Below are 27,882 nucleotides of genomic sequence, written 5' to 3'. Positions count from 1 at the left end.
TTTCCGTTTAAGCCAGAAAATAATGACTGCAGCAGCAGCAGCAACACAGGTCACTACCAAAGGCAATGCAATGCTCCAAGAGCTACCTTTGAGAAAAAGAGGAACAACTGTTGATATGACAAACTTAGAAAGCAGCAACAGATCAAATGTAGACAAGGAGACAAAGAGAAGATGTTGGAAAATGGCGCATGAGACAAAGACATCAGCTTCTGGGGTGATTATATTTGTCCTGTTTGTTAGTTTGTAAGAAGCACATGAGTCACTTTCTAAAAAATGAGCTTCTAAAGAGATTAAAGTTTGCAGGGTTTCTTATGCAGAAGAGGGGCTTATTATGGAAATGTCTTCCTGATGCATAAAGGTTCTTACCATAGAGCTGCAGGCAGGTGGAACCAGTGACAGCACCATGAGAGTAGGTGTTAAACAAGCAGCGATAGCATCCTTCATCCTGCTCCGACACCTTCCTGATGACTATGGAGCTGTTCTGCAGTCCGGCCTCTTTAAACTCCACTTTATCTCTAAAGTCAGGACTCACCCTCTGACCAAAGAACTTGTTGTAGGTGACGAGATCTTCTGCCACATGACTTGAAGAACATCTCTGGTTTGCATGAGCTGACAGTTTAAGTAGGCCTCCTCTCCCACTGCTGCCATCACCGTGGGCTGGGTTTGGATCTCAGCGCTCAGAGCTGCAGGAGATGACAGTGCAGATATAATGATGCTTTCATCTAGAATATCTCATAAAGACATTTTTCTGCATCATTCTGTTGTAGTTCAAGCAAGAAAATATGGTAAATATGAAGGATAAACTTAAATATATATGATTTCACACCACAGGTACATTTTAGAGATGCTGCTGAACATTTGTGGCCACAGCAAATTAAAACAGCATTTTATTAAACCTCAAATAGACCAAATCAACTAATAAGAAGCTAAATAGAAAATAAGAGACACAGTAGTAGAATGAGACAGGCTGAATCCAGAGTTCCTTATTCATCCTCTTGAGCGCACAGAGCAGCAGCTTCTCTCACTGTGGACTTGTGGATGCGAGGAGATAAATAAAGAACCAAAAAGTGCAGAAAATGTTTAAGAACGTGCTGCAGCGCCAAATCTTTTCAAAACAACGCACCCCGATACAACTGCAATAACCAAAGAAAACACAGGAGTCTCCCAGCTGTGCTTCCACTTGGAGAGAAATAAATGACATAGTGTGATGTGAAGGTAGTGATTACTCTCTCACCTGCCTGTACAACTCCAAACGCCCAGAGGAGACAGAAAAGTACACGGTGCGCCATCTCTGTAGCTTTATCTCTGCAGCTTTATCTCTACTGTATCTACCGCCAAAACTTGTGAAAGTGAAAGCGTCACCAGGGAAGGTGTATGACTGCCAAATAAACACAGAAATTCTGTTAATGAACAATATGAGATGTGAGACACCGACATGATTACATGTTATTCTAAGTGACTGAAAACTCTACAAGTAGGAACACTTTTGCACATAATGATAGACGGCAGGGCATGAAAATCAGGTAAAACTTTACCTGTGTTGACCTTTGAACTGTGAGCAGCTGCCTAATAAAGCTACAGTAAACAGCGCCCTCCAGTGGCCAGGTGGTGCAACTACATCTCCAGGTGACATTGAGGCCAGTTGGAAATAAATCACATCCAAATCGACACAATGTGGTCAGTTATTCTTGCTGTTGTTGTTAGAATTAGTAGCAACAGGAGACAAAGCAGTAGTGGCAGCGCTAACAGTGATAAAATCTCATTTAAATAGCAATTTCCTCAAATGAGTGTGGATGGAGAATAATGTTAAACCCTACTCTGTTACACAGGAGGATTATTAGTGGTACTGTGAATCTTATCCCCACTAAAATTGGCCTATTTGACTTCTTTCTGCTACAGTTTTTCATATATTGACATTTACATTCTGGCTTAACTAATACAAACTTACACAACTACAATAAACATGCAGGAGTCACTCAGCACAAAAATGACCAACGACAAGGATATTTGTGTCTCTTCTTTATGTTCAAGTTCACGTGATAAAACCGTTCTACTGCTGGCATGTGTCATTTGAGATGCTGTTATTGTTGACAGACATTTTAAGGATATCGTTAAAAAGATAATAAGCAAAAGAACATTTTCATGTTTTCACTGACAAACTGCATCTTTGTCTTCTAAACGCCACACAGATCACAGTTTGGGGTCTTAAATATATCAGTGCAATTACAATCTACGGTTTTCAGTGGTTTCTATCGTCACATGGAGCTTCTAAAAGTCTTTCTAGGGATACACATTACACATTTTTGGCACATTTCATCACCAAAGGTTTTTCATCGACTCCACTTTAAAACAAACCTCCTATCTGTTAAACATTCTTTCAACAAAGCAATAACATTGTGCGTGCTCAGTCACTCTCTAATTCATTATTTGGCATAATTTAGCTTGTTAGATAACACAAGTGGACAAAAGCTCCTCGTAGTGTGAAGTCACAATAAAGCACACAGAGAGAGAATTCATATTTCTATAGATTAGTGTCGTCTTATGTATGTTGTACAAATACTGGTTAAGTGCAGCATAATGGAGAGTCCACAATTAACAAATACAAAAAAGCATCAAATGGTATAAAAACTGTATAAAAAGTGTATAAAAAGTGAATACAAACATCTGGAGATGTTACAGTCATCTTCTAGTGCTTTCCACAGACTTGGTCTCTCGCTTAGTTGTTGAACAACTAAATAAATGATGTGCAGTGCACAGTCTGGAGCTACAGTCTCTGTGTGGTTAATGCTAATAATTATAAGTCAGTCCAGTCAATCACATGGTGTCCTTGACATCAGAGGGGACACGTTTGGTTGAACCATCACAGGAGATCGTTGTCTGAGCTCATCCTTGTCCTGTGTGACCAACACTTGAGTCCTTAACAGAAAAGCAAAACAATGCATTTTAGCTCACAATGTTTCTTTCATCAATTAATACTGCAAAAGAAGCAGATAGAGGAAACTGACATGCATCAGATTTTGCTTTGCATAAGCAGCAAGTATCAGATTAGGTGGGAGGGCAGGGGGGCAATAAGTGGGTGTGGAGGCAAAATGTGACAATATACGACAGACTGAAGACACATCGAATCATTTTAGCGTGTGTGCAAGTGAAGGGTGAGATTATAAAGAGAGGCTTACATACAGAGGTCATTGATTGTAGACTGAACAATCTCATTCGGGACCCTGTGTGACAGACTGAAGGATTTATGAACAGTTAAAGCTGGACAAATATTTATCAGCTCTCATAGACTGAGATATTGATTAAAAGAAGTACCTGTTCTGTTTTTTCCGTTTAAGCCAGAAAATAATGACTGCAGCAGCAGCAGCAACACAGATCACTACCAAAGGCAATGCAATGCTCCAAGAGCTACCTTTGAGAAAAAGAGGAACAACTGTTGATATGACAAACTTAGAAAGCAGCAACAGATCAAATGTATCTACATCTGAACATCAACTTACTGTCATTGGATTCAGATTCCTCATCAAAACCTGGAAAAAGCCACAAACATCAGAATCTTAAAGTAACTATTAATGTATAAAACTGCAGCTTTGGAAGTGTTTCCCACCTTCAGCAGACAACTGTTTGACCTCAGGAACTGTCATGAACACCTCTATCTGAGGACCAGACAGCACTCGTGCTGCACATCCTACTTGTGTGTTGTTGTCACAGAGACGAGGCAGCACGGCTGTGGCGGTGACAGTGGCTGTACCGTTGGCGTTGGCGACACTGACAGAGCTGTGGTTGGAGAGGTGGAGGTCTTGTCGCAGGACGTTCAGCGTCACTGTGGGAGCAGGTCGACCTGTGGCCGAGCAGGACACGACTGCCTCCTCAGCACAGTCTGATACTCCAACATGTAGAACGGGTTCATGCAGCTCTGACAAAGAGAAGATGTTGAAAAATGGCGCATGAGACAAAGACATCAGCTTCTGGGGTGATTATATTTGTCCTGTATGTTAGTTTGTAAGAAGCACATGAGTCACTTTCTAAAAAATGAGCTTCTAAAGAGATTAAAGTTTGCAGGGTTTCTTATGCAGAAGAGGGGCTTATTATGGAAATGTCTTCCTGATGCATAAAGGTTCTTACCATAGAGCTGCAGGCAGGTGGAACCAGTGATAGCACCATCAGGGTAGGTGTTAAACAAGCAGCGATAGCATCCTTCATCCTGCTCCGACACCTTCCTGATGACTATGGAGCTGTTCTGCAGTCCGGCCTCTTTAAACTCCACTTTATCTCTAAAGTCAGGATTCACCCTCTGACCAAAGAACTTGTTGCAGGTGGCGAGATTCTCCTCCCTCTCAGGTGAGATCTTCTGCCACGTGACTTGAAGAACATCTCTGGTTTGCATGAGCTGACAGTTTAAGTAGGCCTCCTCTCCCACTGCTGCCATCACCGTGTGCTGGGTTTGGATCTCAGCGCTCAGAGCTGCAGGAGATGACAGTGCAGATATAATGATGCTTTCATCTAGAATATCTCATAAAGACATTTTTCTGCATTATTCTGTTGTAGTTCAAGCAAGAAAATATGGTAAATATGAAGGATAAACTTAAATATATATGATTTCACACCACAGGTACATTTTAGAGATGCTGCTGAACATTTGTGGTCACAGCAAATTAAAACAGCATTTTATTAAACCTCAAATAGACCAAATCAACTGAGCTGCAGGAGATGACAGCTCACACTGTGGTTGGTCTGTAAAGACCTACAACATGTAGACCTACAACATGTAAGTCATTTTATCGTGTGCAAAATATATAAAATGTGGATTTAACCATTAACTGATACTAAAGTATTTCCACCTGCCAAAAGTAGCAACTACAGTTAACAAAGGACACGCAGGAGTCAGTCAGCTTTGTCTGATAGAAAATATATTTTTCTTTCTCACCTTTGCAAAAGCCTCCAAACGCACATAAAATGTATACAAGTGCACTGCACCACATTGTTGCCTCATTGTTCCTCCCGCCATTTTCAAAGCGAAAGCATTCCTTTGTTCACAGGTGAGTTTTGGGTGAACTTATCACTGTAGGTGTCATACAAACAATTATTTACCGACAATTTGGAAAACAGCCTTTACAAAAAATATGAGCCCTTTGTTAACATGATAAGAATTGATTAAAGTGATTTGTTTTGCAAGTGATGGATAATTAGCTGTTTAAAATGTGATATAAACAGCACATGACACCTGTTCCCCCCCTATTGACAGCAGCAGTGGTACATCCGGACCAATCAGAGAGAAGCATTTTGACCGCCCATATTTTTTCTGTCTTTGTTGAGATTATATGACTCTGTTTTTTAGTTAGAGCACTGCTTAGTTAGTCACCTCCATAATCCCAGGCATAATCCAGGGCACAAAAACACTGTGAAGTCACTTATAACGTTTAAATGTCACATTTTGATTAACTGCACAAAATAAATAAATACAGGAAAAAGGGTGGAGAATAATTTATGCAGCATATCAATTGACAGATCAAACATTAGTAATTGTTGAGAAAGTCCACAGGTTAATGATCCAATTGTTTCACAGGAATCAGCTTCCACTACAGACTGCACTTCAAGCATAGGCTCTATAGGCCACCGCCACAATGAGTCCATTAAGCAATAAATAACATTAGTGCACACAAACATTGAAAATTAAAGTGCAAAACTGTGGGAAAAGTGCACATTTACCAGCACACAAAATAATATATTACGTAATATATTCTCTGTAATTCAGACTTTATAAATAAAGATTTAGATATAGATTTGATACATTTCTAATAAATTAATCATCTGATTGCCTCACAGGTCAACAGATCTCTCTTGTTTCCCACTAGGCGTCACTACAGCCCAGTCTGTGACATTGTGACATCCACTTCTTTTGCTGGTGATCTGCTTGTTGGCAAACCGTTACTCTTGCATTGAATCCTACATGTGATTAATCTGCTCCACTTTGGGCGACATATTTGTCTTTTCACATCACAGCTGCTTTGAAGCGACTCTAGTAATACTCCTATGAAACATTGGTCACATTTGCTGCCTTTTTACATTCAATAAAACCTGAAGCTTTTAGCTTGAAGCTCCAAACACAAAGTAAAAGTGCACAGGTAGTTTGCAAAACCGAATACTACAGTAAACTGTATTTTGTGTTGTAAAAACTGAGGCTGGAAGCTGGATCTAGGATAGCTTAGTTCACTGTTACATCCCTAAAGGTTTTTGGAATGCTTTCAGGCATGAACACCCACAGTGAGAATAGTCTAAGACAGCCAAATGCTCATTAAACATTTTCTCTCCTTGTGGTGCCCTTTAACCTGCCAGGAAGAAAGAAAAGCAGAGATTATTACACATCGTGTTGCTGGGCAGATATATTAGCTGTGAGGAGAATTACACTACTACAATGTGCATTTGTGAAATATCTCACCTTTTTCGCTTCATTGCAGCAGCAGCAGCTACAGCGATGCAGGAAAGTAACATGATAGCACTAATTATGAGTGAGATCTCACGGGAGGACAGTCGGTTCCCTGGAGAGGAACAGCACAGGGTCAGCTTGTACAGCAATTACCTAAATGACATTTGCATCAAAAGAAGAAGGTGGGAAATTTTCTTGGTGATATTTTTACTCTTAAACACTAAGACCCAACTACCCTGACCTGTCATGGGAGGGAGGGATAGAGTTCTTCAGCTTAACCCACTTCACTTTGAAACTTAGAGAGAAGTGAAACTGAAACCATTGGAACTGAATGAGTCACTGCTCAGCTGTGCCTCAGTGAAAACAATACTGAGTTTACAGTTTGAGTATTAGGTGACACTCCTTCACACACTGCATCCACTTCCCTAGTTAATTCCTGGTGAACATCACATAGATTGGATGTTGGGGACTTTCTTCACTTCCTGGTTCGGTGAACAATGGGACACCGATGTGGGACATTTAATAACAAAGATGATGTCAATTCAATGGCATACGCCTCGGAGGACTGGAAGACTACAAAGAAGAAGGGGAATTGTGTTGGCAGAAGCTCTGGCTGGTGCCCCAGAATCAAATGCACCCATTAGAGACTGCAGAGGGGCAGATGTGTGACATCCCTTCCAGTCAGTGAGGATAATCAAAGCTGATCTAGAAGACTGATAGTGGTGAGACTTCTTGGCAGGTCACTTCCTCAAGAGCAACAGGCTGTCGTCAGCATGGTGACCTCTAACGTTCACTTCCTATTTAGTTTACAAAGATGCTCATTGCTGGGAACAATATTGACATTGGGATTTCCGAGGCAGGCTCCCACACTCAAACTACAGTACAACACACACTAAACAAAATGACTCATATGCATACCCTTCTCGTCCTCCCTCCCGTTCCTAGGTCGTGAAGTGAAAGGGATCCTCTCCCGCCTTTGCCCCGTTGCCCCTCTGTTCACCACACACTCCACATGTCCCTTCCAGTCTGCAGGTACTTGCAGAGTGATGTTTCTGCTGCTGGTAAACACGTGGTCGCTGTTAGTTACTACGGTGGTCTGTGTTTGTTCTAAGATGGTCCCACCAGATGAGACGTCCCACTGAAGTGTTGGAGCTGGTTTGCCCGTTGCAGAGCAGCTAAACACGACCCCCTCCACATTGTCCTCATCACTGTCACTGCTGCGAGGTTGTGCATTTGTTTTCACCTCAGATACTCCTTGATGGGGGATTAAAACAGGTCATTTTGAAGAATGCAGCCATTCTGAAAAAGACTATTTGATCACTTACATGCTTTTTAGTTAAAAAATCAGCAGAGCGTTTAGGAAAAAGTCTCAGTTTTCTACCTAAATTTCATAATTTTCTCAGAGATGAATGTCAAAATATTCTTTTCTTTCTATGTCCACTCAGGTGTGTGAATTTACTGCAATTTACCTTGCACTGTGAGGCAAGTCTGCTGTCTTTTGGACCCATCAGGATATGCATTGAAAGAGCAAATATAACAGCTTTCATCGTCCCACGTCACATTTGTCAGAGTGATGGCTGTTGAGCTGAGAGACGCCTCTGTGAAGATCACCTTCCCCTGGTAGGGCTCGTTTATTTGCTGTCCAAACCGCTTGCTGTAAGTCGCCAAATTCTCAATGGACTCGTCTTTGAAAAGCCTCTGCCACGTGACCTGGAGGACACCTGTTGGGGCATTCTCCGATTAGTATTTACAGTAAAGCATCAGAGGTGCTGTTTCACTGTGTAACAAATGCTCTGTAGATATCACAGATAGAAGAGGATAATATATAATGATCATCTTCACTGTGAAACTAGAAAAAATGTTTTCTCCTCACCCTTCGGGTTGGCCAGTGCACACCTGTAGTGAGCATCCCCGCCGTAGTCAGCTGTTGTATTGCCATAACCAGTGATGTGTGAGGTAGAAGCTGAAAATAAAAACAGCTGTCTGTGCATATCCCCTTGTTATGCTGTTAAATGCATAAATACAAAGATGGATAAACTCTGAATAGAACACAAAGCTGTTTTGGGATTTTCTTCTGTTATAATAACGTAGCCTTTAAATTACATATAGTACAAAGTGCAAAGTACAAAGTACAGATACATAGAGAAAGTGAACTATATATGTAAACAGAGGAACATGAAACAGAAATAAGAATATATAAATACAAACTACACATGAGAATTTAGTTTATTACAATTTTACATTTTACATTAGAAAATTACAAGAGTGACAGTGCTGTGAAATATAGATAATACCTGAGGCTCTTCTTTATTCTGTAATAAATACGACGGTGCACAAGGAGGGGTCGCCCTCACCCTGTCAGCACCACTTACCTTTAAAAAGCAAATCAGTGAATATCAGGATCCAAAACATTTCCCCCCACTGCAGCACTGAGGACATATTCAGTTTTGCCTCTGAGCAGGCTTTTAAATAGAGATATCGAAACTGAAAGTAAGGTCCAGTCAGAGGGGGGCAGGGATTTTCATGTGCTGACGCACTGAGATAACAAATCATCAAAGGAAAATGCTGGATATATATCTATATGATGGCCATCACAGTAAAATACATCCTTCATTCTTACTGAATATTCAGAAAATAACAGGACTAATATTTCATTATTGAAACCAGTTAGCAGGACTACAGGTGATAACAGTGTGCTCTAAAGGGTTTTTATACTTTAATAAAGGGCAAACAACACAGACAAGCTAAAGACTTATTTCAGCCTCATTTGAAACTCAGTGACTCCCACCGCTTTTATCTTACTGTTAATATCACCACCATGATTATCACAAGTGTGAAGTCCAGTAAATTAGGATTACTGTACACCTGCCCAGAAACAGAAGATTTCCCCTGAACTACTGCTCTGTGGTGGCTTCTCAGTCATTAGAGGTTACACTTTAACACAATTTGACATATATTGTACCCACAAACCTACCTTGGGAAAGTCCACCCTCATGAAAATACAGTTTGGATCCATTTCTGAGTAACAATATGACATAATTTATTCCCGCCAAAAGCTTCTCAGCACTAATGACTGAGCTGTTGCTGTGCTGTGTGTGACAGCACAACCTCATCTCCAAATGACACCATGTTGGCTCTATCGCCATTCGCACATCAAATCAACCGCTTTGCCTGTCCGCAGTGACGCCACATTTTAAATTGTTACTGTTACAGTTACTGTTTCATATGTTTCTGTCCAGTGAGGCTTCACGATGGCGATGGGTTGGGCGACTTCAACCATGTCACCATGGCAAAGGCACTGCCCAACTTCACACAGCACGTGAACTGTTCCACCAGTTCAGGAAGAGGACCCCGGACTCTGGACTCACCTGGTGCAATCATTTGTAATAATAATACATACATAATTTTTAAAACATACTTTAATATATTTATATTTTCACTTTTGTGTTTGAAGTGTTTTCTTCTTCTTGTTGGAGCTGTGTGTAACAAAAGGAACTTCCCCCTGGGGAATATTAAAGGAATTCTGATTCTGATATTTACGATTTACATTTGAGACTTGTGTGACAGTCACATTCGTGTTTGCATCTATGGTGTGCATAGGAAGGATTCAGTTCCCGTTGTGTTTGTTGAATGTTTCACTTCAGTAAAAGAGGAATAAAATGACACAATCTTATTCCCTTACATCCTCAAACCTCATCATCCTTAGGCAAGCCTCTGCACAAGAAATGTTAGTCATGACCAAACTATTCAGACCACTAGTCATTCAGTCTACAGGAAATGTATGACAGGTACATTTTTATTTATCTTTCCTCCATTCCTCATGAATGCATCACAGCAGAGAGAATGGATTACATTAATCCTCATTATACATTCATCATGTCTGCAGGCAAGTCTCAGTCTCACATGATCAAGTCCTTGTGAAATCTTGTTTACAAAACACTGTGGAGGGGGAGTTACTGTGTGTATCCTGGAAAGAACCTAACTGCTCTGTCGAAGGGTTACTCAAGTGTATTGACAGACTGGGAACTGTGTTCAAAGATGGTGGCACTTGTGTAAATAAACAAAAACAAATGAAATTCATTGAGAATTCAGAAAGGCATTTAGAAAAAGCACTCTCCTCAGTCACTGGTCATTTTCATATTACAGCACTACATAAAAGCATTAATCATTAAGACACACCTTTAAAGAAGGAAGGTCCAAGGTGGTGTCCATTACACAATATATGGTTGATTGCAGCAATTATCATTTTTTTAATATAGTTATCATAGTTATTGATCAAAATCTGTATGTGTCTAGATATTAAGTGCTCCTCTGCTGCAGTAAATCATGTTAGAAAATCTATTCCAAGCTATTCATTACCTGTGGAAAGTACCTGTGGTGCCTGGCACTTGTTAAGGTTAAACCAAATACGCAGCATAGCTAGCGGCTTGTAGTCGAGCAGCCTTACCAAATGGCAATATTAAGTCCCCAGCTGTGTCATCTAGATAAATCATCCATCACACCAGAAAGTATCACTTCTTGAATTTCAGAAATATCTTTGGGCACCAGTTGTGTTTCAGCAAAACATTTCCTTGGTTGTGACCTGTTAGAGGTTAGTCTGATACTGCAGATACTGGGCAGCCTGACCCAACCCTTTATCTGCCCTCTACTTCTTCCACTGTTGCCTTCTGATATGCGAAACATTTCATGAGTCATGTCCTTTGGTTATCAGAGAGAGGAACAAGTTGTCAGGATGAAGTAATAGCAACAAAATATGTTTCAAGTATCAAAAGTGCAAATATTCATCAGGCGCCAGACTGCCCCCCCGGCCCTGTTGGTGTTCCATTGCTGTATCATACATCATATCATATTATTACTCGTAATAACATGTCAGCAGTAGTTTGGTGGCGCTGATTTAAACTTCCTTAAGCACTGTTGGGTATTCTGGGTAGCTGTCCATGTAAAATGTGTAAAATCTTGATCCAGCCATGTTTATCTGGTTGGTCATCAGGCCAGTGAGAACATACAATCATGTTTTCAAACTGAATTAAACTGCACGTTTTTGAAGAACTTGTCACATGCAGAACAAATGCAGCATTTGCCGTTCCCATCAGGACAGCTGACTCCTTCCCTTTAATCTGCCCTAATGGTGCTGACGGAATCTGTTCTCTTGACTTTCAATAAAATCTGCTGCTTCCCAGAAATCAGAATATGCTTGCTGTGCATGTTTGCATGCTGGCTCTACAGTGCAGAAGAGAGGACTGCAGTGCTCGCTAACAAACCTCAGATGTGTGTGAACTTACTTCCTCTGTACAGAAGAGAGGTGGTGTCAGCAGGGGAACGCCGCAGAGAACAATAATAACAAGTATCTATTCAATTCAATTCAATTTATTTGTATAGCCCAATATCACAACAGAGTGTCTCACAGTGCTTTACAAAGTTCACTGAAATAAACAAGTGTAAGCGACAAACAATCAAACAAACAAACAATCTAATAAAGAGTCCAGCAGTCGATGAGGCCAATGGATCAGTCCGGTGGATCAGTCCGAGGCATCACCTGCCCTTTATGACCCTCCTTCTTCGGGAAGGAAAAACTCAAAAAACCCAGTGGGAAAAGAGAAACCTCCGGGAGCACCACAGTGAAGGAGAGATCCAGCTCCCAAGGACGGACAGGCTGGAGCCTTGGACAGACGCACATCCATTGGCTGGTGGAGAACCACATCAGTGGGACCAGGACCAGGATCCATAGGAACCAGGGAACCACATCAGCAGAACCAGGACCAGGACCCACAGGAACCAGAGAACCACATCAGCAGAACCAGGACCAGGATCCACAGGAACCAGAGAACCACATCAGCGGGACCGGGACCAGGATCCATAGGAACCAGGGAACCACATCAGCAGAACCAGGACCAGGATCCACAGGAACCAGAGAACCACATCAGCGGGACCGGGACCAGGACCCACAGGAACCAGAGAACCACATCAGCAGGGCCAGGACCAGGATCCACAGGATCCACAGGATCCACAGGAACCTGAGAGATGAGAAAGCACAGAAACGCTCCAGGGAAGATAGCAAGTTAGAGGCAGACATTTGGCTGACATGAGACATAACGATGGAGAGGAAGAGGAGGAGAGAGAATAGAGGAGCTCAGTGCACCATAGGAGTCCCCCAGCAGTCTGAGCCTATAGCAGCATAACTAGGGGCTGGTCTAAGGCCTGATCCAGCCCTTAAATATATGCTTTGTCAAAAAGGAAGGTTTTTAGTCTACTCTTAAATGTAGAGAGGGTGTCTGCCCCCCGAACCCAGACTGGAAGGAGGTTCCACAGGAGAGGAGCCTGATAGCTGAAGGCTCTGCCTCCTGAACTACTTTTGGAGACTTTGGGAACTTTAGGCCTGCAGTCTGGGAGCACAGTGCTCTAGTGGGGTAGTACGGTACTATGAGCTCTTTAAGATATGATGGAGCCTGACCCTTAAGAGCCTTGTAGGTGAGGAGAAGGATTTTAAACTCTATTCTAGATTTTACTGGAAGCCAATGAAGAGAAGCCAGTACAGGAGAAATGTGGTCTCTTCTTTTAGTTCTCATCAGAACACGAGCAGCAGCGTTCTGGACCAGCTGGAGAGTCTTTAACGACTTATTGGGGCAGCCTGATAATAATGAGTTACAATAGTCCAACCTAGAAGTGACAAATGCATGGACTCATTTTTCTGCATCATCAGTGGATATGATGGGCCTGATTTTAGCAATATTATGTAGATGGAAAAAGACAGTTCTAGAAATCTGTTTAATATGGGAGTTAAAGGACAAATCCTGATCAAATAAGACTCCCAGATTCCTCACAGTGGAGCTGGAGGCCAGATTAATGCCGTCCAGAGCAGTTATGGTAGTGGAAAAGCTGTCTCTGAGGTGTCTGGGGCCAAGCAAAATAACTTCAGTTTTATCTAAAATCAGTTGTTATGGATGTTTGTGAAATGAAAATGAAAGAAAATCATCCTCTCTGTTTGGCAAACAACAGATGGGACAGTTAATAACATGGATCCTTCATTTGACGGACACAAATTCAAAATCAACAAGTAATATTTGTTCCCCACAATAATACTTCTAATTACATTTATTTCATATTCAGAATCTGATTCAGAAATAATAAATAGAGATTGTTTTAGATGAAAACTCAAAACTCAATCTATTTTTAACTGTTTATTTGACTGATGTTTAGTTGATTGGGATCATGAGTAGTACTCTATACTGGTGGTGATGAAGTGCCACCTTGTGGACAAAAGCCTCTTTAAGGCATGCATCACGTGGGAGCAGTGCAGCTCTACACTTAACTCCCCCTAGTGTGAGTCCTCCGTGGTAAACATGTCTGAATTATCAGCGTCAGAGTGACAGTGTAGCACTCTGGCAGTTGAATAAAGCCCGCTCTCTGTCTGCTTGAAGGTGCTGTACGGCTCGATGTCTGGTGGCTCCTGCAGAAAGATGCATTTATTAAAAGAGATATAATAATAATAATAAAACAAAGTTGAATGAATCATGTAAAAGAAGAAGATACACTGTTTTTCTGCACAGTACCATGTCTGTACGACTGGCCGGTGATTCTGGTTGTCTCCTATGGGGTCAAACAACTCAGCAGTCATTAACCGCTCTGCATTGTGTTTTCTATTTCTACACACAAGAAAGGAAATGACAGGCACGTCTTCTGTCATTGCTTCATATGAAACTGAAACTTATCCACCTAAATGTGTCTCTTGGGGTGTAAGATGCTGCACGTACATAAGTTACAAATGTTAGAGTATTCTCCCACCTGTGGTGGATTTTTCTGTGGATGAATCCAAAGATAACTCCAGTCATAATGCTGACTATAAGTGCACCAATCAAAGCACTTTGAGTCGAGCTAATGACGTCTTCATCCTCTAAAACATTGTAAACAAAAATCAGAAAAATGACACTGGGAACTGTCTGCTGTACATAGAAACATGTATCATACTACCATGCTGATAACACGGTGGAAAATGACCACTGTAAATTCAGCCAAAGAGGAGAAATACATAAAATGCTCTTACCTTCTACAGTGATATTCAGATGTAAAATATGTGTCCCCCCATGAAATGAACACTGACAGGTGTAGTTCCCACTATCCACTGGTGTTAAGCTGGTCAGGTGGAGAAACACAGTCTGATTCTGTGCTGTAAGTGTGAACCTGGAGTCGCACTTGTGCTCAAAGTCCTGTCCATATTTATACAGCAGTAGACACTCTTCTCTGCTCCTTTCTGTTCTGATCTTACACACTATGAGCATGATGACAGTGTCTGTCTCATTAGTACACAGTGGAGTGAGATCTGGTTCGCTCCTTATGGTTTTAGCAATCGCTGATGAATCTTCAAACCCTAAAGAAATTACAGAAAATGTTTAGTTGTCACCTTTAAACCAAAGAGAAACACGACTTGCATGAATTAAAACTAGTTTCTGGGCATTACCTTTGCTGTCACCGCGCACAGAAGCAGACTGGAGAAGCAGAAGAAAGCACAGTCTGCATGTGGCCATACTGATGAAGAAGCTCCTGCTGCTGACAGCGAACACCATCCTGTACTGTACTGTCCCCACTTTCACTGCTCTCTGACATAAACTTCAGAGAGATCCCAGCTGATGTGAACTCTTCTCAAAAGGAGGCGCTTCTGCTTTCATATCAAGGCGTCTTCAGGATGAAAAAAGAGATGAATCCACCAAGAGTCCAGACGATTTTAAGTACTGTCTGCATTGGTCTTACAGTTGGTCTTATAGTTAGAGTCGTACGTCACTAACCTTCCAACACTGATGCATATGCTCTGTGGTCGTCACTTATTTACAAACCAGAGCTCGAGCTGTGAAGATATGGCAGTGTGGTCTTTGCAGCTCATGCAGTTTATATCCCCACGCAGCTCTGGTATAATGTGACACATTTGTGAGTAACAAAAACTCTTGACACAAGTGAGTTAACTTTGTTCAGACACACTGTGGCCTACTTCAGCTGGCTGTCACAATCTGTTGAGCAAAAGCAATGAAAAGATTTTCATTTTTTTAGTACAAAATTTAAGTATTACAAGTTTTGGGATATTTACAGATCCCATTAATGAAAATGCGTCTTTACATTCCACTAATTAGTCATTTATAATCAACATTGCACAGATCATGGCCATAAGACTCACAAAGGGCCTATATGGTGTTCTTCCAACAGAAAAATATGATAAAGTGCACTAATAGGTGCCCTTAACATTTAATTTAACATTTTGCTGATGCACCACCGTGTGCAGCTGCTGCCCCTTTCTTCATTTTTCTCAGCTCTAAATCAAAAATCTCTGGAGATGACTGTACGGCAACCAAAACAAGGGAAAAATGTTTTAAAATGTGTTAAAAATCAAGGCAAAATACCCATTCTATCAGACAGATGACACGTGAAATAATCAAATAATGGTAATGCATCTTAAAGACCTTCTGGCAAAAGTAGCTTGCTGTTATTTATTCATTTAACTAGATAAAAATACAACTTTAGAACTTTAGAACATTTACTTTCCTTCTGTGTAACAAAGATAAAAATACTACTGTAATACTATGTTGTGCTTCACTATACAGTGAATAGCACATAGTGAAACTGCATGTTCTTTGTCTGTAAAACTATTGGGCTCCTTTCCCCAATGTCCCCCAGTTTCACAGATAGGTGTGAAATCACCCCCGCACCCAGCTCCACAGTCGCCATTGGCCGGAGGGGACACATGATTTTACGACCGCAGGCCCACAAAACCAGTTCACCCCCACTAAACTCTCTCTTTTCTCATCGTCTCTCCTGAAGAGGAGAGACCAGCTCTCTTTTCTGCTCCCTCTTTTCCGGACGTCTCTCCTGCAGAGGAGAGACCAGCTCTCCTGATCTCTCTTGAAGAGGAGAGAAGCTCAATTCAGCTAAGCTCTGCCTCAGTGTGGTCTGTCCAGAGCAGCCACCTCATTCATGGTAGCGACACAAGGTCCTGCCTGAAGTAAGCAGATCAGCGCCAGCAGGCACGACCCAGAGTCTGCCAGCTGATAACCAGAACCAACAACAGGAGCACACCAGCAAGTTAGCACAGAGCTGCTAACTAACAGGAACAAAGGAGCGACCGGATTCCTCCAGCCTGCAACCACACAGCAACGGACAAGAACCACACCTTTCCTCCAGCAACAGGCTGAGAAAGCAGCACCCTCAAGGACACTTCTTCTACCCCTTTAAGGACGGGTAACAAACTCTAACTGGGCATAATTAGCATAGCATTACTGCATACATGGTTTACCCCTGTTAATGTATTGACTTGCTTTAACGTTCATTGAGTTTGAATATTGTGATGTGTTGTAGTTACTGTGCAGCCATTAAGTTTAGTTGATGTTAGTTTGTTCACACAGACACAGGGTCTACATGCAACTAACCATCCTTTCTTAACCTGGCGCCTTTATCTCTCACACACACAGTCTGCAACAGGCCACTGAGGGACAAAGCTAAGCTAACAGCACTTAGCTTCCTTTGTCTCCTTTGCCCCACACCCCAGGGGGTCTGGCCATCACCATTTGGGCTCTCCCCCCACCTTTGTGGGCCCATCCCACATTCCTCAGCCTTATCACACACACACACACTCTTATTATTTGTTAGTTTAGTCATAGAGACTTAGTTAGATTGTTTGATTGATTTTGTTTCTGTAACAGCAGATGTCTTTAATACCTACTCTGCTTCAGCTCTACTTACAACCAAAGTACAAGTCCTTCACCTTAATGATTAACAAATGATGTCCCTGCGTCTTGCTCTGTTTTAATAAATGTTTTAATACCTGCTGTCTCCTTTAATGTTGTACAAGGGTGAACACTGCCAACCTCTACACTGTCAAGAACTCCAAAATCCTCCAGCTAGCTATCAATGTGGTCATTTTGGTAGTAATTATTGAATTAATTATAAAACATAATTCCAAATTGATAGTTTAGTATTTTTATGAGACTGAATCAATTAAAACGGCTGTCTTTTCCTCGTTTTTCGAGGTGGTGCCCCAATCGAGGTGGACTTTATTCAAAGTTCATTTATTTTAATAATTATTAATTATCTTTGATAATTATTAATTATTTCTGATAGCCAAATTGAACATTACCACTTGTCAAAGCACAACAACTACATCAAACCATGCAGACCGTTTTTAACAGGCAGTGTAATCTCAATGTTTAACGAACACCTCTTAAATGTTATCCAATGTCAACATGTCACACAGATGATGTACAGTCATGTTATCGTTATTTTTCACCTAAACATTTTCATAGATTTCACTTGAGCTTGAATCAGCCTCTCGTCTATCTATTTCCTGATCATATAAATGTGGAGTCGCTGTGCTGTTGCTTGAGCTCCTCTTGCAGTCTTGTTAGTGGCGCACTGTGAAGATAGTTTGGTAGAGATCATTTGCTGGCAGCTGGAGGCTTGTGTAGTGTTCTTCTGGGTCATCTCGATCCTACGGAACCATCAAAATAGAACAGCATCATGTTTTAAAAGTCTGACTAGATTTGGTTTTGGTGTTTTAAGGGCTTTATTTCTTGTTGACTTGAGGAAATAACTTTGCTTTATATGTTTCAGTGTTCCTATGGGCGCCTGAATCTGCTTAAAGGCAGACAGAGCAGAGGGAGAAACCGCTTCTCTACAATCTCCACACTTTACAGCACATGTGGTCATTTTATTCTCTGTTATTCTCTGAATGACGTGTGAACCAAAAACAAAAGATGTAAAAAGAACAATGAACTCCATTATTCTGGAAAGAGAAGCGAGTGCTACCTTGTGCGAACTAACCATTGTTACACATTGTACAAGCACTGTGGTGGCCTAGTGGTTAAGACACATACTTGACCCTATAGCATGAGCGCAACGTTCAATCCCAAAGTCTAACCTTTGCTACATGTCTCCCCCCCTCAAGATTTCCTGTCTGCATGTGACCTACTTTTAAATAAAACAAAAAGGCCTCAGCTAAAAACCTGAAATGCTAAAATGTCTGTATTATACACATATATATGCACATTAAAACAGCTACTTAATGCATTTATAGATAGTGAATAAAAGATTACGTGGCTCACCAACATGCGGGAGGAACCACTGACTGATGAAGCGGATGCTTCTGGCCTTGTGTCGTCTCTGTTAACGATGTCAGAGCTGGACGTGGAGCACAAAACACAAACGGTTAATGACGGTTAATGAACACATGCTAATTGGACAAACTTACTCTTCTGGCCTACAATACAGAGACTTGCAGAAATTGTACTGAGTAGAATTGATTTACAATTCTTTATTCAATATGGAAACTGTATTATTTTACAGGGTTTATGAGAAAGATTTTTTCACCAGTAATGTATTTTTCTCAGGATACATCCCAAGACAAGTCCAGCCACAGCGATGAACGCAGCAACGCCCCCGATCACAGTGGCGTACAACATCTGCAAAGACATGCTGGCTTCTAGAAGGAAATACCAAAAAATACACATTTACCTTCCACAGTGATACTGATGCAGAATATGTGTTCATACATTTGACATCTACAGACATTATTCAGCTTTAAATTCATCACATCTGCAAGAAAATAAATCAACCATTTACCCTCCACAGTGATATTCAGATGTAAAGTATGTGTCCCCCCATTAAATGAACACTGACAGGTGTAGCTCCCACTATCCACTGGTGTTAAGCTGGTCAGGTGGAGAAACACCGTCTGATTCTGTGCTGTAAGTGTGAACCTGGAGCCGCACCCGTGCACAAAGTCCTGTCCATATTTATACAGCAGTAGACACTCTTCTCTGCTCCTTTCTGTTCTGATCTTACACACTATGAGCATGATGACAGTGTCTGTCTTATTAGTACACACTGGAGTGAGATCTGGTTTGCTCCTTATGGTTTTAGCAATCGCTGATGAATCTTCAAACCCTAAAGAAATTACAGAAAATGTTTAGTTGTCACCTTTAAACCAAAGAGAAACACGACTTGCATGAATTAAAACTAGTTTCTGGGCATTACCTTTGCTTTCACCGCGCACAGAAGCAGACTGGAGAAGCAGAAGAAAGCACAGTCTGCATGTGGCCATACTGATGAAGAAGCTCCTGCTGCTGACAGCGAACACCATCCTGTACTGTACTGTCCCCACTTTCACTGCTCTCTGACATAAACTTCAGAGAGATCCCAGCTGGTGTGAACTCTTCTCAAAAGGAGGCGCTTCTGCTTTCATATCAAGGCGTCTTCAGGATGAAAAAAGAGATGAATCCACCAAGAGTCCAGACGATTTTGGTCTTACAGTTGGTCTTATAGTTAGAGTTGTACGTCACTAACCTTCCAACACTGATGCATATGCTCTGTGGTCGTCACTTATTTACAAACCTGAGCTCGAGCTGTGAAGATATGGCAGTGTGGTCTTTGCAGCTCATGCAGTTTATATCCCCACGCAGCTCTGGTATAATGTGACACATTTGTGAGTAACAAAAACTCTTGACACAAGTGAGTTAACTTTGTTCAGACACACTGTGGCCTACTTCAGCTGGCTGTCACAATCTGTTGAGCAAAAGCAATGAAAAGATTTTCATTTCATTTTCATTTTTTTAGTACAAAATTTAAGTATTACAAGTTTTGGGATATTTACAGATCCCATTAATGAAAAGGCATCTTTACTTTCCACTAATTAGTCATTTATAATCAACATTGTACAGATCATGGCCATAAGACTCACAAAGGGCCTTTATGGTGTTCTTCCAACAGAAAAATATGATAAAGTGCACTAATAGGTGCCCTTAACATTTAATTTAACATTTTGCTGATGCGCCACCGTGTGCAGCTGCTGCCCCTTTCTTCATTTTTCTCAGCTCTAAATCAAAAATCTCTGGAGATGACTGTACGGCAACCAAAACAAGGGAAAAATGTTTTAAAATGTGTTAAAAATACCCATTCTATCAGACAGATGACACGTGAAATAATGAAATAATGGTAATGCATCTTAAAGACCTTCTGGCAAAAGTAGCTTGCTGTTATTTATTCATTTAACTAGATAAAAATACAACTTTAGAACTTTAGAACATTTACTTTCCTTCTGTGTAACAAAGATAAAAATACTACTGTAATACTACATCAAACCATGCAGACCGGTTTTAACAGGCAGTGTAATCTCAATGTTTAACGAGCACCTCTTAAATGTTACCCAATGTCAACATGTCACACAGATGATGTACAGTCACGTTATCGTTATTTTTCACCTAAACATTTTCATAGATTTCACTTGAGCTTGAATCAGCCTCTCGTCTATCTATTTCCTGATCATATAAATGTGGAGTCGCTGTGTTGTTGCTTGAGCTCCTCTTGCTGTCTTGTTGGTGGCGCACTGTGAAGATAGTTTGGTAGAGATCATCTGCTGGCAGCTGGAGGCTTGTGTAGTGTTCTTCTGGGTCATCTCGATCCTACGGAACCATCAAAATAGAACAGCATCATGTTTTAAAAGTCTGATTAGATTTGGTTTTGGCGTTTTAAGGGCTTTATTTCTTGTTGACTTGAGGAAATAACTTTGCTTTATATGTTTCAGTGTTCCTGTGGGCGCCTGAATCTGCTTAAAGGCAGACAGAGCAGAGGGAGAAACCGCTTCTCTACAATCTCCACACTTTACAGCACATGTGGTCATTTTATTCTCTGTTATTCTCTGAATGACGTGTGAACCAAAAACAAAAGATGTAAAAAGAACAATGAACTCCATTATTCTGGAAAGAGAAGCGAGTGCTACCTTGTGCGAACTAACCATTGTTACATATTGTACAAGCACTGTGGTGGCCTAGTGGTTAAGACACACACTAGACCCTATAGCATGAGCGCAACGTTCAATCCCAAAGTCTAACCTTTGCTACATGTCTCCCCCCCTCAAGATTTCCTGTCTGCATGTGACCTACTTTTAAATAAAACAAAAAGGCCTCAGCTAAAAACCTAAAATGCTTAAATGTCTGTATTATACACATATATATGCACATTAAAACAGCTACTTAATGCATTTATAGATAGTGAATAAAAGATTACGTGGCTCACCAACATGCGGGAGGAACCACTGACTGATGAAGCGGATGCTTCTGGCCTTGTGTCGTCTCTGTTAACGATGTCAGAGCTGGACATGGAGCACAAAACACAAACAGTTAATGATGGTTAATGAACACATGCTAATTGGACAAACTTACTCTTCTGGCCTACAATACAGAGACTTGCAGAAATTGTACTGAGTAGAATTGATTTACAATTCTTTATTCAATATGGAAACTGTATTATTTTACAGGGTTTATGAGAAAGATTTTTTCACCAGTAATGTATTTTTCTCAGGATACATCCAAAGACAAGTCCAGCCACAGTGATGAACGCAGCAATGCCCCCGATCACAGTGGCGTACAACATCTGCAAAGACATGCTGGCTTCTAAAAGGAAATACCAAAAAATACACATTTACCTTCCACAGTGATACTGATGCAGAATATGTGTTCATACATTTGACATCTACAGACATTATTCAGCTTTAAATTCATCACATCTGCAAGAAAATAAATCAACCATTTACCCTCCACAGTGACATTCAGATGTAAAGTATGTGTCCCCCCATTAAATGAACACTGACAGGTGTAGTTCCCACTATCCACTGGTGTTAAGCTGGCCAGGTGGAGAAACATAGTCTGATTCTTTGTCGTAAGCGTGAACCTGGAGCCGCACTCGTGCTCAAAGTCCTGTCCATGTCGATACAGCAGACGACACTCTTCTCTGCTCCTTTCTGTTCTGATCTTACACACGACGAGTGTGACCATTTGCAGTGTTTTGTCGAGGCATATTGGAGTAAAATCTGGTTCTTTACCGACTGTTTTCACAAGAGACACTGCAAACAATGGGTAGGGAAAAGAATAATAGGGATCATGCACAGAAGTTAGTGGGGTATATCTTCAAAACTCAAATTTAACAAAGTAATTACCAGCTACACATGATTCTAAAGTACACTACTTGCTTAACTGTAATGAAAAGCTGCAATACGATACCTTCTGATGCAAAACAGAAACACAGGGGCAGAGGCAGAACAAGCAAAATGAGTTCAAATCGATCCATAATCGCAGAAAGTCTGAACAACAGGGCTGCTGTCAACAAGACAGACTTTGACACCTCTCTTTTGCTACCTAAACCTCAAAATACTTAAAATACCTTGCAAGTGCTGGTAGTGATGCACTCTTAAAAGGAAGTGCAAAACATGATTTCCTGTACTTAACTGAAGACTCTGAGTGGGTCAAACTTTAATACTGGGTGCCCTGAACGCACCAATGTAGGCTCCGGCTTCTTTCCTCAGAGAAAAAAGATCAACCATGGCGTTGTTATAAGACCAATTCACCAGGCTGATATCTTTTGATTCTTAGTTCCTTTTTTTCAAATTAAATTGAGATTCAAAGTTTGATTGAGGACAAAAAAAATTGTTGATATTTGGTGAATGTTTTGAGGGAAAATATGCAGCTTTAAATACGTAGTAACTTTCACATTTGAGAAAATGATCAGTAACATTTAGTGTGTGTCCAGCACTTTTTATTCAGAAGAAAAACACACATCAGAATCAGAGTGGATATTGTACAATTAAAGCTCTGCAAAAGGCAATCTTTATATGTGAGTGAGCACATTTGAATTTGTAGTATTTGCATAAGTGGCCACTGCAGCAGCTGAATAAAGCGAATTTTCTCTCTGTATGAAGATGCTGTACGGCTCAATGTCTTGTGTTTCCTGCAAAAAGAACACAGTTTAAAAAATATTAAAATACATCAAAATGGTCAGCAGACAAAAAGTAGGTACATTTTGATGTGCAGTACCATATCTGGATGACTGGTCATTGCTGCTGTTTGTCTTCTATTCCGAACAAAGACACATAAAAGCAACAAATTATGAACAGTAACATAGTCGCTCGACATTACACTTTAATTAAGATTTTTTTATCCACCTGCAGCACTATATTGGTATCTTACCGGTGGTGAATTTTTCTGTGGATAAATCCCAGGATAACTCCAGTTATACTGATGAAAATAAATGCACCAATAACAACAGTGGAGCTGCCGCCATCTTCTCCATCCCCTGTAGAGAAGAAATCCTCGTAAGAATGTGTTACGTCTATACAGAATTAAATATTACACTCTCTCTTCTGCAGTATCATGTAAAATTGTATTTCTAGTAGATCATAATTGATAATAATAAGTAAATTATCATATGCTGGCATTTGTCATTTTGCTTTATACCCAGTTTTTTTTAGAATTATTCACACTAGAATAATCAGAATCAGAATCATTCCTTGCTTTTGTTACACACAGATCCAAAAAGAATAAGAATAAACTTCAAACACAAAAGTAAAAATACAAATATATAAAAGTATGTTTAAAATTAAATGTAAAATTATGTATTAAAAATTATTATTACAAATTATTACACAGAGGTAAATTATTACACCAGGTGAGTCCAGAGTCTTATAATAATAATCATAATAATGTATAACAACATAATGAGAAATGCATAAAGTTTGAAACACAAATGCAATGAAACAAATCAAACATTTACCTTCCACAGTGATATTTAGATGGAGACTAACTGTTCCGTAAGGATATGAACACTGACAAGTGTAGTTCCCACTATCCACTGGTTCTAAACTGGTCAGGTGGAGAAACACAGTCTGATTCTGTGTCGTAAGCGTGAACCTGGAGTCGCACTCGTGCTCAAAGTCCTGTCCATATCGATACAGCAGACGACACTCTTCTCTGCTCCTTTCTGTTCTGATCTTACACACTATGAGCGTGATGATATTGTTTGTCCCATTAGTGCATATTGGAGTGAGATCCGGTTCACTCCCAATGGTTTTCACAATCACTGGTGAATCTTCAAACCCTAAAGAAATTACAGAAAATGTTTAGTTGCTGCAATTAATCACAATCAAAACCCAACATGAAATACAATGTGCTGTTGCCCTCCTTAAACCAAAGAGTGACAGACATTATACATTATAAAAAGTAGTTCCCGTACAGTACCTTTGCTGTTGTTGTAAAAGGTGAGCAGCACAAGCAGAACAAACCACAGTTTCCATCTACCCATATTGGTTAAGACATCTAAGCAGCAGTGCAGCTGGGGTACAGTATGCTGTACTGGACAGACCCCTTTGTTCTGTTCTCCAGCTACCTAAACCTCAGACTCTCACAGAGGTATGTGCTGATCTGCTGAAGAGGAAATGTGATGCAAAGCTTTGGTGTCAGATGGGGTGGATGGCAGAGATGGAGATGTAGTAGATGGCTGTTAACTACAGAGTTGGTCAAGTGTGGCTTTAAAAGTACAGCACAATATAAACCTGTGTTTATCAGATTTGATGATTTTAATCACCTTGAACAACGTGCATTAATACTTTGGCTGATGTGAGGTGTCCTGTCCTGTCTGGTTGCTTTTTTTGGACGCCTTCATAAAATGAGGGGCCGCGTTTGTTGTCTTGAAGCTTTGCCGACACACTCTGCATCCAGTCTGAAGTATTACCTCCAGTGGAAGAAGCTGTATTTAGAACTTTATTAGTAAAACTTTACCAGTAAAAGTCCCTCATTCAAAACTGTGCTTAGTAAAAGTTTAAAGCCTCCTTTAAATGTAACGCTACAGTATCCTATACCATATTATCTGATCATTATTACCATAACATTACTGATAATGTTGTAGCTGGTCAAAGTGGAGCTAATTCTAACAATGTCGCTAAATACATGTTTCTATTTGTCAGTTCAACCCTTCATAACATATCACTTAATACATTTTCTCTGTATGTGTTCAATCTGTAAAGTAAGTTGTGACTAAAGCTGTCAAAAGCTGTCGGCTGAACCTTTTGAACTATTTTGTATCAGACTGCAGCTGATTGTTTTCATTCTAGATGAATCTGCTGATTATTCTCTCCATTAAATAACTGATTGTAGAAATTCAGAAAATAGTGAGGAATGCCGTCACAGTGACACAAAGCCTAAAGTGACACCTTCACAATGCTTGTCCTGTCCGACCAGCAAACCTCAACATTTTCACAAGTACATTAAAATGAATGAAATCTCGATGAGGAGCCTGGAGGGACTCCTCCAGTTGTTTCCTTCAGTCAGTCAGAGCAGGAAGAAGAGAGTAAATCTGCTGAGGTTTATGGAACCAACAGGTTATCAAAGCTGCAGACCAGCGTTGGCCTTTTATAAAAAGGAGATAATACGAGTGGTCACAGCTGTAAGTTTCAGGACGATGGTTAAATTGCTGCTGAACGCATTCAAGTCACTGGAGGATGAAAGTAGGTCAAGCGTTCCTGCACTGCAGTCATGAGACAAGCATGAAAATGATGTGTGTGAAGCAGCATAATCCATTACCAGTGACAGTGCTTATCAGAGTTTTACTTTAGAACATATTTAACTGAATATAAAGCAGGCCGTTTACAGGTTGAAAAGATCAATCAAACATCTATCATTTAACAATCGACAACTCTGACAAGAGAAGGAAGTCAGGGAAGTAAATTCGATTAAACAAAACTTCAAGCCCGGTCCTCGTTCTTTTCTCTGATCTGGGTGTTGTGGCTTTGACTCTGTGGTGCTCACTCTTACTTTAATGCTTGTGATAGTTGGTTACGCTTCTTCTTAACTACACTGTTGCCCATAAAGTTGGAATAAAATGTTTTTTTGACCTCTTCTCATAAAATGATTGTGACAATGTGATTTATTCTTGATAAATAAAGTTTATATCTTCTTAACTTTATTGATCAAACTCTTCCAAACAGATCACAGTGAAACTTAAACCACAATGAACCTTTGCAGACTGTGTATTCAGGCTTTAACTAAATTGGGGGTATCGAAGAATTATTCCAACTTTATGGGCAACAGTGTATTAGAAAATAAGCAACCAGATCAAATGTAGTTGAGATATTTGTGGCTTGAAAGGCTCATAGACACAAAAATAACAGCATCACATACCAGCATGTGCTGTATGACCTATTTCTATTGTGGTTTATTGTGTAGAGTAAAATCATGTCATAGGCATGAGGTGCAAACAGAATCTCAGAGTATTTGGATAGACACAGAGTTGATAAACACACCAAAAAAAAAAAAAAAAAGTGAAATACAAGGTGTTTGCGCCTAACAGCTATGAATGCATTTACTGCATCACTCTGGTTTTATTCAAAGATGTGAATATAAATGACCAATAAGTTTGCCAGGTTGACACAAATAAAATAAGAATTCGAGCATGCACAGACTGTGAAACTATCCATCACACAGTAGCAGATATTACACACACATGTAGGCGTGAAATAGATTCAGACAAGCCCCACTTTTGAAACTTCCCTCTCATGAGGCGTCATATTTCATACACCTTTAGTTAAGCTGTAAATGAAAGAAGAAATGAGAGGAATATTCACACAACATCAAAGTCACTGTATACCTGGAAAACAATGAGATGCATGATTTAAATTCAGCATGCAGAATCCACAAAGCACTAGGAAACATTTATTAAGTGATCTATACATGAGTACTATTCCAGGAATAATGTATACTACAGAAAACCCCAAATTGTGGAATAGAGATATTTTAGACTCATTCTATTGTGTTAACACATCCACTCAAACAGCATACTGTAGGAGGAGATGTGTTTTGAAAAGGCACATCTGTCTTTTTGCATTTCCTCTGAAAGCTTTGAAGCCTCCAGCCAAAGCCTGACCCAGATATACAGTCAAACATGTCTCACAGCACTCAAACACTGCTAACTATCGCTGCTTTGCACCGCCCTTCCTAAAATCTCACAATGCAATCCTTGCTCGCACACTGTCACATTTTGGCATGTTGACGGCCGCAATCCAAGACTTAAAGCAGGCAGACAAATATCTGATGGACAAATGGTTGAGATATCTGAATATATCCGGTGCAAGATACTGAAAATAATTAATTAGATAACTAATCTCAACTTTACTCTGACAACAGTTTGCAAATTTCAATCAATCAAATTTAGACTAGTTTTGAATAAATTCTTTACCAAAGTTCCCAGTGTGACATTCAAATCTTCAAACTAAATTCGGCAGTGACATTGTCTCTGCCTCGGGAGCAGATCGGCCTCAGAGAAATGTTTGTATTACTAACACTTCAAGTTCCAGACAGACACAAACTCACGGTAAAGATCAGAGTCTGAAGGTGCAGCCCACACATGCTAACAATAGATTACTGAGGATTAATTGGCCAGAGCCTCTCTGTTCATGCACACACAGAGAACACAGCTTGTCAAACCCGTGCTCGCCTGTTTCTGCCTCCTCAGCTGCTTCCACGCCAGCAAAACCCGAATGATAGTCACAGAGTGCAGAAACAATGTTCAAGGCCTACAGCAGCAGCATGCCTTTCATGTGAAGAGACACACAAAGAGTTCTGATGCGCTAAAAACTTTGAAACAGACTGACAGAGGCATGC

General features: G+C 40.4%; 3 protein-coding genes across 5 annotated transcripts in view; all 3 read right to left on the bottom strand.

The window, feature by feature from the left end:
- The window catches only part of LOC139223798 (OX-2 membrane glycoprotein-like), a 59,515-nt gene that overhangs the window by 30,877 nt on the left and 756 nt on the right, over positions 1-27,882 (bottom strand). The gene's annotated exons all lie outside the window — the stretch shown is intronic.
- On the bottom strand, positions 2,020-5,391 carry LOC139223869 (OX-2 membrane glycoprotein-like). Of its 3 annotated transcripts, none has more exons than XM_070855874.1 (7): positions 4,925-5,391; positions 4,123-4,461; positions 3,605-3,913; positions 3,498-3,527; positions 3,313-3,409; positions 3,177-3,233; positions 2,020-2,916 (listed from the first exon to the last, which is right to left on the bottom strand). In XM_070855874.1, the coding sequence occupies exons 1-7, from the start codon at positions 4,977-4,979 to the stop codon at positions 2,811-2,813; spliced, it is 993 nt and encodes a 330-aa protein (XP_070711975.1). In that variant the 5' UTR covers positions 4,980-5,391; the 3' UTR covers positions 2,020-2,810. The 3 variants fall into 3 exon arrangements, with proteins under 3 accessions (XP_070711975.1, XP_070711976.1, XP_070711977.1); XM_070855876.1 differs by having other exon boundaries at positions 2,785-2,916; positions 3,181-3,233; XM_070855875.1 differs by lacking the exon at positions 3,177-3,233.
- On the bottom strand, positions 5,466-8,868 carry LOC139223870 (OX-2 membrane glycoprotein-like). The gene is made up of 6 exons (XM_070855877.1): positions 8,797-8,868; positions 8,298-8,387; positions 7,894-8,145; positions 7,343-7,678; positions 6,437-6,536; positions 5,466-6,326 (listed from the first exon to the last, which is right to left on the bottom strand). The coding sequence occupies exons 1-6, from the start codon at positions 8,861-8,863 to the stop codon at positions 6,293-6,295; spliced, it is 879 nt and encodes a 292-aa protein (XP_070711978.1). The 5' UTR covers positions 8,864-8,868; the 3' UTR covers positions 5,466-6,292.

Source organism: Pempheris klunzingeri, chromosome 24, assembly GCF_042242105.1.
Source record: "Pempheris klunzingeri isolate RE-2024b chromosome 24, fPemKlu1.hap1, whole genome shotgun sequence".
NCBI lineage: Eukaryota > Metazoa > Chordata > Actinopteri > Acropomatiformes > Pempheridae > Pempheris > Pempheris klunzingeri.
The sequence above is the reverse complement of the archived record's forward strand: the minus strand, read 5'-3'. Positions and strand labels throughout refer to the sequence as shown.